Source organism: Scyliorhinus canicula, chromosome 12, assembly GCF_902713615.1.
Source record: "Scyliorhinus canicula chromosome 12, sScyCan1.1, whole genome shotgun sequence".
NCBI lineage: Eukaryota > Metazoa > Chordata > Chondrichthyes > Carcharhiniformes > Scyliorhinidae > Scyliorhinus > Scyliorhinus canicula.
In genome coordinates this window covers 1,993,616-2,011,000 of record NC_052157.1, presented here as the reverse complement: position 1 = coordinate 2,011,000, position 17,385 = coordinate 1,993,616, and the positions used below count along the sequence as shown (strand labels likewise).

The 17,385-nt window shown below is 53.6% G+C and overlaps 1 protein-coding gene across 1 annotated transcript in view; it reads right to left on the bottom strand.

The window, feature by feature from the left end:
* LOC119974812 (fibronectin type III and SPRY domain-containing protein 2) overlaps positions 1-17,385 on the bottom strand; it is a 37,337-nt gene that overhangs the window by 1,291 nt on the left and 18,661 nt on the right. The window contains exons 5-9 of the mRNA XM_038814081.1: positions 17,212-17,333; positions 9,874-10,035; positions 7,537-7,671; positions 1,826-1,982; positions 401-534 (exon numbers count right to left, since the gene is read on the bottom strand). Coding sequence (XP_038670009.1) covers positions 401-534; positions 1,826-1,982; positions 7,537-7,671; positions 9,874-10,035; positions 17,212-17,333 — 710 coding nt within the window. The remainder of the gene's footprint in view (positions 1-400; positions 535-1,825; positions 1,983-7,536; positions 7,672-9,873; positions 10,036-17,211; positions 17,334-17,385) is intronic.

Genomic DNA, 17,385 nt, shown 5'->3' with positions numbered 1-17,385 from the left:
GCGAGACGTGTAACAGAGCGAGACGAGAGACAGTGCGAGACGGGAGAACAGCGCGAGATGGGAGAATAGTGCGAGACGGGTAACAGCGTGAGATGGGAAACAGTGCGAGACGGGTAACAGCGCGAGACGGGAAACAGCGCGAGACGGGAAACAGCGCGAGACGGGAAACAGCGCGAGACGGGAAACAGCGCGAGACGGGTAACAGCGCGAGACGGGAAACAGCGCGAGACGGGTAACAGCGCGAGACGAGAAGTAATGTGAGATGAAAAATGTCTCACTTATTGATATTAGATAAAACGTTGCCGATGGTCACGGAGTTTTAGGCCTGTGTGAAATGCGGGGAATGTGTGACAGTCCCCAGGTACACAGCTGAGGTCAGGGATAGTTTTTGTACCCTTACCTGTGGTTCGAATATTAACGGGTGAACTCCTCTCACTGCAGCCGCCTTCATTTAGTGCTCTGACATAGAAAAGATAATTCTCATTGGCCTCCAGTTCAATTAATGTTGTACATGAAGTTATCCCAGTCAGAGACCTAAAATAAAAAGTTGATGTTCAGCATTTGAAGAGCTATTGGGGGTAGTATATTAGCATGGATAGAGGATTGGCTAACCAATAGAAAACAGAGTTGGGATAAGCGGGGTATTTTCAGGATGGTGACCTGTGGAGTGCCAGAGAGATCTGTGCTGTGGCCACAATTATTCACAATATACATTAATGACTTGGACGAGGGAAGTGAATGTACTATTGCCAAGTTTGCGGCTGACACAAAAATAGGTGGGAAGGCAAGTGGGGAGGATGACAGAGTCTACAGCGGGATATAGACAGGTTTGGTGAGTGGGCAAAAGTGTATAATGTAGGAAAGCATGAAGTTCTGCACTTTGGAAAGAAGAATAAAGGAGCTGAATATTATTTAAATGGAGAGAGGCTGCAGAAAGTTGGAAGACAGAGGGATCCGGGGGTCCTCGTCTATCAATCACAAACAGCTTGCATGCCAAGTTCAGCAGGTAATAGGAATGTTGATCTTTATTTCAAAGGGAATGGAGTATAAAAATAGGGAAGTCTTGCTGAAACTACACAAGGCTCGAGTTAGACCACACCTGTAATTCGGTGAACAGTTTTGGTCCTCTTATCTAAAATATTCTGGCAGTGGAGACAGACCAGAGAAGGTTCACTGGGTTGATCCCGGGTACGGAGGGATTTTCTGATGAGGGGAGGTTGAGTAGGTTGGGCCTGTACTTGGAGTTTGGAAGAATGAGAGGGTGACCTTATTGAGGACATATAGGATTCTCAGGGGGTTTAGCAGGGTAGGTACTGAGAGGTTGCTTTCCCTATGGCAGAGTCTGGGACCAGGGGTCATAGTCTCAGGGTAAGGGTTCACCCATTTAAGACAGAGATGGGGAGGAATTTCTTCTCTCAGAAGGTAGTGAATCTGTGAAGTATGTTCACGGCTGAGATAGACAAATTTCTAATCAGTCAGTGAATCAAGGGTTATGGGAATAAGGCGGGAAAATGGAGTTGAGGATTATCACATCAGATCAGTCACGGTCTCATTGAATGGTGGAGCAGGTTTGATGGGCTGAATGGTGGAGCAGGTTCTGTTCCAGGGGTGTCTCTGGCTCAGGATGGGCCTGACCCCCATCACCCTGCACAGTGGTGTTGGAGTGTTGGGACATCGTCACTGCCCATTGTTTGGGGGGGGTGCTGCAGCCCCAGTTCTGCAAATTGGGGGGGGTTGATAGGTTAACCCTTGAACTCTATACCTGAATCATGGGTAGCCCCTCGTTTCATTTGACTATTTGTTCAGTAATGTGATTGTTACTCACTCTGTCAGACATTCTCTCCAGTCACAACCGCTGCAGACTTGGCAGAATTCCACCGTGTAGGAACCTGCAGGATTCTGCGTTCCCAATTCCCACTCGATGAGGGCCCCACCCTGGCAGCTTGCCACCGCTCTCCTGTTGATAATTGGAGCTAAAGGAACTAAAACACAGAATCCAACATGACAATCACAGACCTTCAAAGCTGGAGAAAGTGGTTAGCCCTGCTGCCTCACGGCGCCGAGGTCCCGGGTTTGATCCCGGCTCTGGGTCACTGTCCGTGTGCAGTTTGCACATTCTCCCCGTGTCTGCGTGGGTTTCACCCCCACAACCCAAAGATGTGCCGGGTAGGTGGATTGGCCACGCTAAATTGCCCCTTCATTGCGGGGGTGGGGGGGGGGGGGGGGGGAATTGGACAGTCTAAATGATTTTTAAGAACAGAACTGGAGGATCACAAAAAACTAAATCCAAATTTCATCCGTTGTCCTGATCAATTCTCTCCAGCCAACCAGCTTAAACCTCCTCCTGGAATATCTGCTCCTTGATCCCTTGCTGAACCATCTTTTCCCTTTGATCTTTTTTTATTGTCAGCATGTATAACACGACAGGCCCACAGGGGTGAGAGGGCAGCATCTGGGTGGGCGTGTGGCAGAGGATCTGTGTGCGGGCAGGGGGCACCAGTCAAGCTGGGCACACTGTGCACGGGACCATTGCCCCAATACCAACGTTTCTCCTCTCTGACACCCTGCCAGAATAAATTGCCGACGATTGGATTAACTTCCTGACTCTCGGCAGCACAGTTCCCAGTTCCAGGAGGCGTCGCCCACGGATGTGTCTTCATTTTTTGAAAAATATATATTTTTAAATGTTATAAAAAACACAATATTTACAAAATAAAACCAACCAAAGATATAATGAAGCCCCTGGCCCTCCAGCAGTTTGCAGTAAGCAGCTCCCCAAAATGCAATAGAAACAAATCCTGTCTCCCCCACCCCGGGCAAATTTCACTGTCTCAAATACAAGAACTCCATTAGATCCCCCCCCCCCCCCCCCACACCGAGGCACGGGAGGGAGGAGCTGACCTCTACCCCATCACAACCCACCCGCGAGCGATCAACAAGGCAATGGCTAAAACATCTGCCCCCGCTTCCGTCTGCAACTCCAGCCGGTCCGACATCCCGATAACCACCCCCAGGGGACTGGGTTCAAAGTCCACATGCAGGATCGGCAACAATGGTGCAAAGTAACGACCCCCAAAGCCTCTCCACCTTCTGGTAGATCCAGAACATGTGACTGGGTGGGCCCCTTCCCCTTCCTCACCGCTCACAACTATCCTCCACCCCTCAAATAACCGGCTCATCCTCCACTTTGTCAAGGTCGCTCTGCGCCCCACCTTTAGCTATATCAACTCCCGGCCTCATACACCAGGTTGAGGCAACCTTGCACCACAACCCCTCCTCCAGCCCCATAAAGGCCATAAGACATAAGAGCAGAATTAGGCCACTCGGCCCATCGAGTCTGCTTCGCCATTCAATCATGGCTGATATCTTTCTCATCCCCATTCTCCTGCCTTCTCCCCATAACCCCTGATCCCCTTATTAATCAAGAACCTATCTATCTCTGTCTTTATATATTTAGTGCACCCAATTCATTTTTTCCAATTAAGGAGCAATTTTAGCGTGTTCAATCCATCTACCCTGCACATCTTTGGGTTGTGGGGGTGAAACCCACACAGACACGGGGAGAATGTGCAAATTCCACACGGACAGTGACCCAGAGCCGGGATCGAACCTGGGACCTCGGCACCGTGAAGCAGCAGTGCCAACCACTGCACTACTGTGCTGCCATTATCTATCTCTGTCTTAAAGACACTCAGTGATTTGGCCTCCACAGCCTTCTGCCGCAAAGAGTTCCACAGATTCACCACCCTCTGGCTGAAGAAATTCCTCCTCATCTCTGTTTTAAAGGATCGTCTCTTTAGTCTGAGATTGTGTCCTCTAATTCTAGTTTTTCCTACAAATGGAAACATCCTCTCCACGTCCACTCTATCCAGGCCTCGCAGTATCCTGTAAGTTTCAATAAGATCCCTCTTCATCCTTCTAAACTCCAATGAGTACAGACCCAGAGTCCTCAACCGTTCCTCATACGACAAGCTCTTCATTCCAGGGATCATTCTTGTGAACCTCCTCTGGACCCTTTCCAAGGCCAGCACATCCTTCCTTAGATACGGGGCCCAAAACTGCTCACAATACTCCAAATGGGGTCTGACCAGAGCCGTATGTAGCCTCAGAAGTACATCCCTGCTCTTGTATTCTAGCCCTCTCGATATGAATGCTAACATTGTATTTACCTTCCTAACTGCCGACTGAACCTGCACATTACCTTAAGAGAATCGTGAACAATTTGCTTCTGATTTCCGAAGCATTTCCCCATTTAGAAAATAGTCTATGCCTAAATTCCGCCTTCCAAAGTGCATAACCTCAGTTCCTCTTCCATTTGGCCAGAACTCCCTCTAGAGAAGCCATATCCTCCTCCAGAATCCTCCCCTATATCGCCGAGATGCCACCCTCCTCCCCCGGCAACAATTCGACCCCGCCCCCAGCGTGGCCACTACCACCAGTCCCGGGGCAAATTGAAGTGGTGCCGTTGCCAACGCCCACAACCCCGCCGCCCTGCAAGACCCCCGTCTCCATCATCAACCACAAAGCTTCCGACTCCCTGGTCCTTCCCCCCACCTTCTCCGCCTTTGCGGCACAGTAACAGTACAACAGGTTCAGAACGGCCAATCCTCCAACTGCTGCCCTCTCTGAAGCACCGTGCCCCCCCTAATCCTCACCACCTTCCCCACCTTCCCTACCCACACCAACGACAAAATCAGCCTCTCTCCCCCCCAACCCCCCCGCCCCCCCAACCCCCCCCAACCCCCCCACGCCCCCCCCAACCCCCCACCCCCCAACCCCCCCCCGCCCCCCCCGCCCCCCCAACCCCCCTCCCCACGCCCCCCCAAACCCCCCCGCCCCCCCCACCCCCCCCCAACCCCCCCACCCCCCAACCCCCCCAACCCCCCCCAACCCCCCCACGCCCCCCCCACCCCCCCCACGCCCCCCCAACCCCCCCACCCCCCAACCTCCCCAACCCCCCCCAACCCCCCCCACCCCCCCGCCCCCCCCACGCCCCCCCAACCCCCCCCCCCCGCCCCCCCCAGCCCCCCCAACACCCCCCGCCCCCCCAACCCCCCTCCCCACCCCCCCCAGCCCCCCCCAACCCCCCCACCACCCCCCCCACGCCCCCCCAACCCCCCCCCACCCCCCAGCCCCCCCCAACCCCCCCGCCCCCCCAACCCCCCTCCCCACCCCCCCAGCCCCCCCCACCCCCCCCACCCCCCCAACCCCCCCACCCCCCCAACCTCCACCCCCCAACCCCCCCAACCCCCCCCACCCCCCAACCCCCCCCACCCCCCAACCACCCCAACCCCCAACCCCCCCAACCCCCCACCCCCCAACCCCCCCCCCCCCCCCCACCCCCACCCCCCACCCCCCACCCCCCAAAAACGTTTTTGGCAAAAAGACCGGCAGGCACTGAAACATGAATGAAAACCGCAGCAAATGTTCATCTTAACGGCCGGCACCCAGCCTGCCAATGATACGGGAAGGCCGACGCGCACCTCAGCCAAGTCCTGACCCTGCCCCCCAGACCCAAAATTCAACTTACGGATCCGAGCGCAGTCCCGATCCACCAGGACCCCCAGATTCCTAAAGTGGGTCATTGTCACCCGAAATGGCAACTCCCCCAAACCCACTCCCGCCCCCGGAGAAGACACCACAAACACTCACTCTTTTCAAAGTTTAACGTACAGCCTGAAAAAGCCCCAAATCTCTGAAGCAGTCCCATTTAATCCCCCACTGACGAGCCCGGATTAGAGATAAACAGCAACAGATCGTCAGCGTACAGGGGCACCCTATCCACCCCCCCCCCATCCCCCATTAATCGAAGCACCTCAGCGAAATGGCCAAAGGCTGTATTGTCAGCGCAAACAGAAGGGGGGGGGGGGGGGGGGGTACATGGGACACCCCTGCCTTGTACCCCTGTGCAGAGGAAAGTACCCCAAACTCATCTTTTTGTGCACACTCACCATCGGGCCCTCATGCAACAGTTTCACCCAAGCCCCAAATTTAGGCCCAATCCCAAACCTCTCCAACACAACAAATAGCTCCAGTCCGCACCATCAAACGCCTCCTCTGCATCCACCAACTCCAACTCTGTCTCTACTGTCAGAGAAAGCACCACATTCAACAGACGCCACAGATTAGATGACAGCTGTCTGCCCTTTATGAACCCCGTCTGCTATTCCCCCAATCACCTTCGGGAGACACTCCTCCAACCTAATTGCCAGAAACTGGGCAGCCACATTCAATCGGGATATTGGCCGATACAAGCCACACTCGACTGGGTCCTTATCCTTTTCCAGCAGCGGAGAAATGGATGCCTGTCCTATAGCCTCTGGCAGTAACCCCTTCACTGCCGCGTCCTCGAACATCTCCACCAGCAGCAGCGCCAACTTATCTGGGAAGTTCTTACAAAGCACCGTCCGGCCCCAGTGCCTTACCCATCTACATCTTCCCTATTGCCGCCCGCATTTCCTCCACCCCACAGGTTCCTCCAGCCCTGCCCTCTCCTCCTCTCCCACCTCAGGATATTCCAACCACCCCAGAAACTCTCTCATGTCTGACTCATCCTCCAGAGGCTCCGACTTATACAGATTCTTCCTCCGGGGGCTCCGGTTTCCTCCCACAAGTCCCGAAAGACGTGCGAATTGGACATTCTGAATTCTCCCTCTGTGTACCCGAACAGGCGCCGGAATGCGGCGACTAGGGGCTTTTCACAGTAACTTCATTGCCGTGTTAATGTAAGCCTACTTGTGACAATAATAAAGATTATTAAAATCTCTTCAAACACCTTATTCACCTGCTGCGGTGTCAAACCAATTCCTCTGTCCTGTCCTGGGCCTGAACAATCTCTCTGGCAGTGCCTGCCGGTGGAGCTGCCTGCCAACAAGCGGTTAGCCTTCTCCCCCCATACTCATATACAACCCTCTTCACCCACATTCATTGCCGAACAGCTTTTCCTGTGAAACCTCGCCTGCATCTCCTCCCTCCTCACCAGGAGACCCAGAGTCGGATTCCATCCTCCTACAGTAACAGGTGCTTTGAAGGTCAGGGAGGTGGTGCTGTGAATGGGGAATCAGGATATTTACATTCGTTATGTACTTTAATTGATTGTGTGCTGCATTCCCAACCGATAAACCCCAAACCATCCCGTCCCAAACACCCTTAACAAAAAAAAAACAAAGATAGAGAAAAAGCAGCAGCAACAGAAGCAGAATCCCGCCACAGTCCAAACTCAGTTCAATCCCGCCACCTTTCCTCCCGCTAAACTCTGCACCAAACTCACCAGCAGATTTTCACTCTCTCCCTTTTTCCCTGAATTTTTTCCCAGGGATTTCAACATCCTTCAGTTGCCTTCAGCATTCCCACGAATGATCGTATGAAATTCTCGCCAAAAGATTGGGTACAAAGGGCCAAAAAACAAAGGCTGGAGGAGGAGACATCAATCGTGGGACCCCCACCACCGAGAGTCCCCACAGATATTCCTGATCTATAACCACAGAGGTAACATCCTGTGGCCAGGTCCTCACGGGAAGTTCCCGGTGTAAATACCTGTGGTGTGTTTGACCAGCTCACTCTGAGCACTTGTCCCAGCAGGGTTTGAGGCAGTAACCCAGAATTCATACACAGTGTTGGGCTTCAGATTGCTGACCGTGTGATACATTTCCTTCAGTTTCAGCGATGTGTCTGCGGAGAGATAAGGTTCGAGGTCGACATTAGTTACCAAAATAATGAGGAGCAACTCCGATTTGGGGGAATGTGAAGCATTTCTGGAGAATGAATTGACGAATGAGTAATGTTTGGCTGGGAGTTCAATATTGTGATTATTAAGGATGGAATGAAATGACTGAAATCAGCTGTAGGAAATTCTGGGATGATTCGAGCTGGGACTAGTGCAGCTGGGAAATTCCGGACGGTATTCCTGGTGTATGGGGCTGAGTGCATTGCATGCTTTAGAGCCATGGGGGTGATGTTTGGGGAGTTGAAGAGGACATTGGGAAAACAGCATCCAGAAGCAGGTCTAAGGGGGGGGGGGGGGTCAGGTTCGAAGGAAAGAGCACACAATCCAATCTCTGGTGTTAGGAATGGAGCGATCTACAGGAACCATCTCACTGAGCGTGTCCGTGGCCATTGTCTCTGTTATTTATCACTGAGGCCTCACTCATTCCCTGGCAACAGCCTGAGACTAAAACAGGAATGTTTGCAATGTTTGGATTAGATTAGAGTAAGAAGTCTTACAACACCAGGTTAAAGTCTAACAGGTTTGATTCAAACACGAGCTTTCGGAGCGCAGCTCCTTCCTCAGGTGAATGGCGAGGATACCTCGCCATTCACCTGAGGAAGGAGCTGCGCTCCGAAAGCTCGTGTTTGAAACAAACCTGTTGGACTTTAACCTGGTGTTGTAAGACTTCTTACTGTGCTCACCCCAGTCCAACGCCGGCATCTCCGCATCATGGATTAGATTTGACTGTGCAATAAGCTTCCGATCTCGTACCCACACCATCACAAAGATATTTCCACCTCCATAACATCCCCCGACATTGTCCTGTCTCAGCTCATCGCTTGCTGAATCCCTCATCCCAGTCTGGTCACTTTCCACAACTCGACTATTCCAACTCATCCTGGCTGCTCTCCCACATTCCAAACTCCATAAACCAGAGGTCATGCAAAACGCTGCTGTCAGTGTCTAAGCTGCCAGCAAATCCCCAACCACCACGCTGTGCTCCCTCCCCCCCCCCCCCCCACCCACCCAGTTAAACAACATCTTGATTTGAAAATTATTATTCTTGTTTTCAAATCCCTCCATAAACTATCCTCTCCCTATCTCTGTAATCTTCTCCAACTCTATAACCCACGCAGATCTCTCCACTTCTCCAGTTCTGAATGCCCCCGATTTCAATCACTCCCCCATTGGTGATCTGGGAACGTGAACAGGGAACAAAAGCCCTCGGCCTGATTGGATTGGAGAGACTGAACCTGAACGTGAGGCCGATTGTGGGTCTGCTTCTTGACGGTCACCATCCTCTGTGTCTGCATGGTCCAGATAGTTCCAGATCATAGATACGTAGCAGATGGGAGCAGGAGGAGGCATGTTGGCCCTTCGAGCCTGCTCTCTCATTCATCACCATCATGGCTGATCATCCAACTCAATAGCCTAATCCTGCTTTCTCCCCATAGCCTCTGATACATACATCACCTCACTCAAAACTCTCACAACAGAACTCTGAGTGGATGAGAGCAGTGGTCAGTAACACAAGGCCTCAGACTTCACCCAGAATAAGATGAGGGGCAGCAGGGTAGCATGGTGGTTAGCATAAATGCTTCACAGCTCCAGGGTCCCAGGTTCGATTCCCGGCTGGGTCACTGTCTGTGTGGAGTCTGCACGTCCTCCCCCTGTGTGCGTGGGTTTCCTCCGGGTGCTCCGGTTTCCTCCCACAGTCCAAAGATGTGCGGGTTAGGTGGATTGGCCATGCTAAATTGCCTGTAGTGTCCTAATAAAAGTAAGGTTAGGGGGGGGGTTGTTGGGTTACGGGTATAGGGTGGATACGTGGGTTTGAGTAGGGTGATCATGGCTCGGCACAACATTGAGGGCCGAAGGGCCTGTTCTGTGCTGTACTGTTCTATGTTCTATGATTCTTCCCAGACAGAGGTTCCGGCGGAGCACGTGCATGACATAAATATTACTGGGTAAGGGAGGACAACGGACACATCCTGAGATTCCAAGCGATTTGGGAGTCGGACTTTGTGGGAATGTGTCCCAGCTGATATTGACGGGGATTTTCCAGCCTCCAGGGAATATCAGGGGAAGCGGAACACTGATAAACTCACTTCATCATCTGAACTCGGTGTGCAATCTCCCATTTCCCTCATTCCCATTCAGTCACAAACCTGCAGCTGCTTCGTCTTGCTGTGTGCCTCCTCCTGGCAGTTGTCTGTAGTACAATTGATAATGTTCCACCGTATCATCAGCAGAAAGGCTCCAGCGGACCCTCACTGAGTTGACGGTTGCTGTACCTGGAGTCTGAGGGCACATCGACGGAGCTGAGGGAACTTGTGAAAACAGACAAGGGAAATGGATTATTGATCACAACTTCACAATCAACCAATGCGAGACCTTCCCAGTAACTCATTAACCTGGTGATGGAGAGACCTTCCCAGTAACTCATTAACCTGGTGATGGAGAGACCTTCCCAGTAACTCATTAACCTGGTGATGGAGAGACCTTCCCAGTAACTCATTAACCTAGTTACGGAGTGAACTTCCCAGTAACTCATTAACCTGGTGATGGAGAGACCGTCCCAGTAACTCATTAACCTGATGACGGGGAGATCCCGACCAGTAACTCATTAACCAGATGATGGGGAGACCTTCCCAGTAACTCATTAACCTAGTGATGGAGAGACCTTCCCAGTAACTCATTAACCTGGTGATAGAGAGACCTTCCCAGTAACTCATTAACCTAGTTATGGAGTGAACTTCCCAGTAACTCATTAACCCGGTGATAGGGAGACCTTGCCAGTAACTCATTAACCTGGTGATGGAGAGACCGTCCCAGTAACTCATTAACCGGTGATGGAGATATCGTTCCAGTAACTCATTAACCTGGTGAAGGGGAGACCCGCCCAGTAACTCATTAACCTGGTGATGGAGATACCGTCCCAGTAACTCATTAACCTGGTGATCGGGAGACCTTCCCAGTAACTCATTAGCCTGGTGATGGGGAGACCTTACCAGTAACTCATTAACCTGGTGATGGAGATCCTAGAAACTCATTAACTAGGTGATGGAGAGACCGTCCCAGTAACTCATTAACCTGGTGATGGGGAGACCACCCAGTAACTCATTAACCTGGTGATGGGGAGACCCGACCAGTAACTCATTAACCTGGTGATGGGGAGGCCGTCCCAGTAACTCATTAACCTGGTGATGGAGAGACCTTCCCAGTAACTCATTACCTGGTGATGGGGAGACCTTCGCAGTAACTCATTAACCTGGTGATGGAGAGACCCAACCAGTAACTCATTAAACTGGTGATGGAGAGACTTTCCCAGTAACTCATTAACCTGGTGATGGTGAGACCTTCCCAGTAACTCATTAACCTGGTGATGGAGAGACCTTCCCAGTAACTCATTAACCTGGTGATGGAGAGACCTTCCCAGTAACTCATTAACCTGGTGATGGAGAGACCTTCCCAGTAACTCATTAACCAGGTGATGCCGGGATCTTCCCAGTCACTCATTAACCTGGTGATGGAGATACCGTCCCAGTAACTCATTAACCTGGTGATGGGGAGACCTTCCCAGTAACTCATTAACCTGGTGATGGAGATACCGTCCCAGTAACTCATTAACCTGGTGATGGAGAGACCTTCCCAGTAACTCATTAACCTGGTGATGGGGAGACCTTCCCAGTAACTCATTAACCTGGTGATGGGGACACGTCCCAGTAACTCATTAACCTGGTGATGGAGAGACCTTCCCAGTGACTCATTAACCTGGTGATGGGGAGACCTTCCCAGTAACTCATTAACCTGGTGATGGGGACACGTCCCAGTAACTCATTAACCTGGTGATGGGGAGATCTTCGCAGTAACTCATTAACCTGGTGATGGAGGGTAGCACGGTGGCGCAGTGGTTAGCATTGCTGCCTCACGGCGCTGAGGTCCCAGGTTCGATCCCGGCTCTGGGTCACTGTCCGTGTGGAGTTTGCACATTCTCCCCGTGTCTGTGTGGGTTTCACCCCCACAACCCAAAGATGTGCAGGGTAGGTAGATTGGCCACGCTAAATTGCCCCTTAATTGGAAAAAATTAATTGGGTAATCTAAATTTATTTTTTTTTAAAACCTGGTGATGGAGAGACCTTCCCAGTAACTCATTAACCAGGTGATGGAGAGACCTTCCCAGTAACTCATTAACCAGGTGATGGGGAGGCCTTCCCAGTAATTCATTAACCTGGTGATGGGGAGACCTTCCCAGTAACTCATTAACCTGGTGATGGGGAGACCTTCCCAGTAACTCATTAACCTGTTGATGGAGAGACCAGGTGACCTCCAGTGGGCTGTTGCTGGGATCCCAGGACTGGACAAAACATTGTCTGTCTGTCCGGATGCCTCTGTGTCCATTTCTGAGCCAGAATCACCTTCATCATGGTGGTCCGGTCGTTGGGCCAAGGTCGGATCCACTCCCTGGTTGAGGGGTGGTTCCTGGCAAGCTGGAGGTCTCAACGTCCCTGGTCGGGAATCTTGGGGAACAGACTCTCGCTTCTTTAGGTGGTCCATGTGCTGATGGAGGGTCTTCCTTGGACCTTGACCTTGTCTGAGACGGACCCTGTTTTCTCTACTCTGACCCCTGGGAGCCTGAGTGCACTACCTCCAAAACTGCGGCCGTAAATCTTGGCTCCCGGTTGGAAATTCCACCCTGGTGCCCGATGGTCATGATATCGTCTCTGGGCATCTCGCTATAGTTCTACTTTAATACCTAGGTTTGGGACAGCCAGGGTTAACCGGGAGCTGAGACTATGAACATCAACAGGTCTGCCGGTACCACCCGTGTTGGCACATGGGGCATCATCGCGGTGACATCATCGCCAGGATTGGCCCCGCGGTGACCTCATCGCCACCCTGGCCCCGCGGTGACCTCATCGCCACCCTGGCCCCGCTGTGACCTCATCGCCACCCTGGCCCCGCTGTGACCTCATCGCCATCCTGCCCCGCGGTGACATCATCGCCACCCTGCCCGCTGACCTCATCACCATCCTGCCCCGCGGTGACATCATCGCCATCCTGGCCCCGCGCTGACCTCATCACCACCCTGGCCCCGCTGTGACCTCATCGCCACCCTGCCCCGCGGTGACCTCATCGCCATCCTGACCCCGCGGTGACCTCATCACCATCCTGGCCCCGCGGTGACCTCATCGCCACCCTGGCCCCGCGGTGACCTCATCACCATCCTGGCCCCGCGGTGACCTCATTGCCAGCCCTGCCCCGCGGTGACCTCATCACCATCCTGCCCCGCGGTGACCTCATCGCCATCCTGGCCCCGCGGTGACCTCATTCCCCCCCTGCCCCGCGGTGACCTCATCGCCATCCTGACCCCGCGGTGACCTCATCACCATCCTGGCCCCGCGGTGACCTCATCGCCATCCTGACCCCGCGGTGACCTCATCGCCATCCTGACCCCGCGGTGACCTCATCACCATCCTGGCCCGCGGTGACATCATCACCACCCTGCCCTGCGGTGACATCATCACCATCCTGCCCCGCGGTGACCTCATCACCATCCTGCCCGCGGTGACCTCATCACCATCCTGGCCCCGCGGTGACCTCATCGCCATCCTGCCCGCGGTGACCTCATCACCATCCTGCCCCGCGGTGACATCATCACCATCCTGGCCCCGCGGTGACATCATCGCCACCCTGCCCGCGGTGACCTCATCGCCACCCTGCCCCGCGGTGACCTCATCGCCAGCCCTGGCCCCGCGGTGACCTCATCACCACCCTGCCCCGCGGTGACCTCATCACCACCCTGCCCCGCGGTGACCTCATCGCCACCCTGCCCTGCGGTGACCTCATCGCCACCCTGCCCTGCGGTGACCTCATCGCCACCCTGCCCTGCGGTGACCTCATCGCCATCCTGGCCCCGCGGTGACCTCATCGCCACCCTGACCCCGCGGTGACGTCATCACCACCCTGCCCCGCGGTGACATCATCACCACCCTGCCCCGCGGTGACCTCATCGCCATCCTGGCCCCGCGGTGACCTCATCGCCACCCTGACCCCGCGGTGACCTCATCACCACCCTGCCCCGCGGTGACCTCATCGCCACCCGGCCCCGCGGTGACCTCATCGCCAACCTGACCCCGCGGTGACCTCATCGCCACCCTGACCCCGCGGTGACCTCATCGCCACCCTGCCCCGCGGTGACATCATCGCCATCCTGCCCCGCGGTGACATCATCGCCATCCTGCCCCGCGGTGACCTCATCGCCATCCTGCCCGCGGTGACCTCATCACCACCCTGGCCCCGCGGTGACCTCATCGCCAGGATTGACCCCGCGGTGACCTCATCGCCACCCTGCCCCGCGGTGACATCATCGCCAGCCCTGTCCCGCGGTTACATCATCACCACCCTGACCCCGCGGTGACATCATCACCACCCTGGCCCCGCGGTGACCTCATCACCACCCTGGCCCCGCGGTGACCTCATCGCCAGGATTGACCCCGCGGTGACCTCATCGCCACCCTGCCCCGCGGTGACCTCATCGCCACCCGGCCCCGCGGTGACCTCATCGCCAGGATTGACCCCGCTGTGACCTCATCGCCACCCTGACCCCGCGGTGACCTCATTGCCAGCCCTGCCCCGCGGTGACATCATCGCCACCCTGTCCCGCGGTTACATCATCACCACCCTGCCCCGCGGTGACATCATCACCACCCTGCCCCGCGGTGACATCATCGCCACCCTGCCCCGCGGTGACCTCATCGCCATCCTGGCCGACCTTCTCTCCGCTGGTTTGGCGGCCCTGACTACCGCGTGTTCTCTGTCCTCACGTCTCGCAATGCGGTCAGAATTCCCTCTCGTCCTCCGGGGAGATGTCCTGCATCCCGCTGGTCTGTCGTGGCTCCTGAATACTGGGACGGGCTGCAGTATTGCATCTTTGGCTGCCAATTTGGAGGTGACCTGGCCATTCGGTCATTGCCCTGGGATGTCGGGAAGCCCGGTACAGAGGTCAGGTCACACTTTGGACCCCATGGACCTTTGGAGTTCCTGCACTCCTTTCTCCACGTTTTTCTGGGACAGCGCTAACTCAATGGCCAATGTAGGCTCCGCGATAGCTTCCTTTGTGTGGCCGTGTTGCTCATTCCTCACCCAGGCCTGTCCCTCGATGTTTCAGATAGGGATGGCCCGAGCTCGCAGTGTTCCCTCCGCTAGCCGCCTGAGAAAATCAGTCACACACTCTCCCGGAATCCAAAGTCATGTTGAACCAGTACCGCCGCAGTATAACAGATGGCTTTGGATCACAATAGCCAGACACCATTGCAACCAACTCATCGAATGACAGTGAATCCAGAACAGACGGGTACGTGAGGCTCGTTATAATCCCGAAGGTCGGGATAAAAAGTACCTCACCCGTTCCGCGTATTAGACCCAATCTTCCAGACTGCTGTCAAAGGCCCCCAGTTTGGGGGGGGGCAGGCACAATGCAGGGTGGGGGGTGGGGCTTTCCTGTGAGCTGAGACACTGACATTGGGATTTAGTTATATTTTAATAACCAGATTAAAACCAATTCAGGGTTTCAGCCGACTCGGTGTGAATGGTTCACCAGGAATAGATTTCTCAGCTCAGCTGGTCGGTATTTAACGGCCAAAGTAACTATTTCTGTTCCTCGTGTCCATTTACGAAGCGAGGAATCACTTCTCCCCCGGGCCATCCTCGGCCGAGGGGGATCTGGAATTTCGCGGGAAGTTTGAACCTGGGACTTGGTCATTTAGGGGATTGTGATGTTTGCAGCCAATCAGGGAGTGTGGTACTGAGAGGTGGGACGGTGATGTCCGAGGATGTCAGGAGGTGCTGGAAACCACTCCAGATTCAATATTCCAGAAACAATCCTGACTACTTCCCGGGAGGGGATTCCTGCCGTGGAGATGAATGTGACCTCATCAACTGAGTATTAATTAACCTGGTGATGTCATCCCATTGAGCTTGTCAGACTCCCAACTGGGAGAATAGCAACTGTATCTGGTGGGAAATGATAAAGAAGCCCCTTCCCCAAGGACCCTCAGAAACTCCGCAATAGTAAACAGACTGGGTTTTTGTGTTAGAGTGAGGGGCATGTGTATGTGTGTTAGTGTGAGTGTCTGTGTGAGTGAGTGTGTCTGTGTGAGTGAGTGTGTCTGTGTGTGAGAGTGTGTCTGTGTGAGTGAGTGTGTCTGTGAGAGCGAGTTAGTGTGTCTGTGTGTGAGAGTGAGTGTGTCTGTGTGAGTGAGTGTGTCTGTGTGTGAGAGTGTGTCTGTGTGTGAGAGTGTGTCTGTGTGTGAGAGTGAGTGTGTCTATGTGAGTGAGTGTGAGTGAGTGTGTCTGTGTGAGTGAGTGTGTCTGTGTGTGAGAGTGTGTCTGTGTGTGAGAGTGAGTGTGTCTATGTGAGTGAGTGTGAGTGAGGTGTGAGTGAGTGTGTCTGTGTGAGTGAGTGTGTCTGTGTGTGAGAGTGTGTCTGTGTGTGAGAGTGAGTGTGTCTATATGAGTGAGTGTGAGTGAGTGTGTCTGTGTGAGTGAGTGTGTCTGTGAGAGCGAGTTAGTGTGTCTGTGTGTGAGAGTGAGTGTGTCTGTGTGAGTGAGTGTGTCTGTGTGTGAGAGTGTGTCTGTGTGTGAGAGTGTGTCTGTGTGTGAGAGTGAGTGTGTCTATGTGAGTGAGTGTGAGTGAGTGTGTCTGTGTGAGTGAGTGTGTCTGTGTGTGAGAGTGTGTCTGTGTGTGAGAGTGAGTGTGTCTATGTGAGTGAGTGTGAGTGAGGTGTGAGTGAGTGTGTCTGTGTGAGTGAGTGTGTCTGTGTGTGAGAGTGTGTCTGTGTGTGAGAGTGAGTGTGTCTATATGAGTGAGTGTGAGTGAGTGTGTCTGTGTGAGTGAGTGTGTCTGTGTGTGAGAGTGAGTGTGTGTGTGTGTCTGTGTGTGAGAGTGAGTGTCTGTGTGAGTGAGCGTGAATATGAGTGAGTGTGTGTAAGTGAGTGTGTCTGTGTAGTAAGCGTGTCTGTGTAGTAAGCGTGTCTGTGTGAGTGAGTGTGAGGGTGTGAGTGAGTGTGTCTGTTTAAGTGAGTGTGTGTGTCTGTGTGAGTAAGTGTGAGGGTGTGAGTGAGTGTGTCTGTTTAAGTGAGTGTGTCTGTGTAAGTGAGTGAGTGAGTCTGTGTGAGTGAGTGTGTGTGTCTGTGTGTGAGAGTGAGTTTGTGTGGGAGTGAATGTGAGTGAGTGTGTGTAAATGAGAAGTAGTTTGTGTGAGTGTGTGTAAATGAGAAGTAGTTTGTGTGAGTGTGTGAGAATGTGTGTGTGAGAGTGTGTGTATGAGTGTGTGTCTGCAAGTGTTATTGTGTCTGTGTGTGAGTGAGTGTGTCTGTGTGTGAGAGTGTGTCTGTGTGTGTGAGTGAGAATGTGTTTAAGTGAGTAAGGGGGAGCGTGCGTGTGCGAGTGAGTGTGTCCGTGAGTGTGTTTGTGTGAGTGTGAGTTAGTGTGTCACACGTACCTGGGATGCTGCTGATTGAGTCTATTAATCGCTGCACCTCGGGCATATCGGTGGGAAATTTCTCAAATTCTGCTGTTGTCGGAAATTCTGGGTTAAAATCGAGTTGGAGAAAGTCGTCCAGTCTGTTTGGGGGAGAGAGAGGACAGAATGGCTGTTGGCAATGGCGGCTTTACT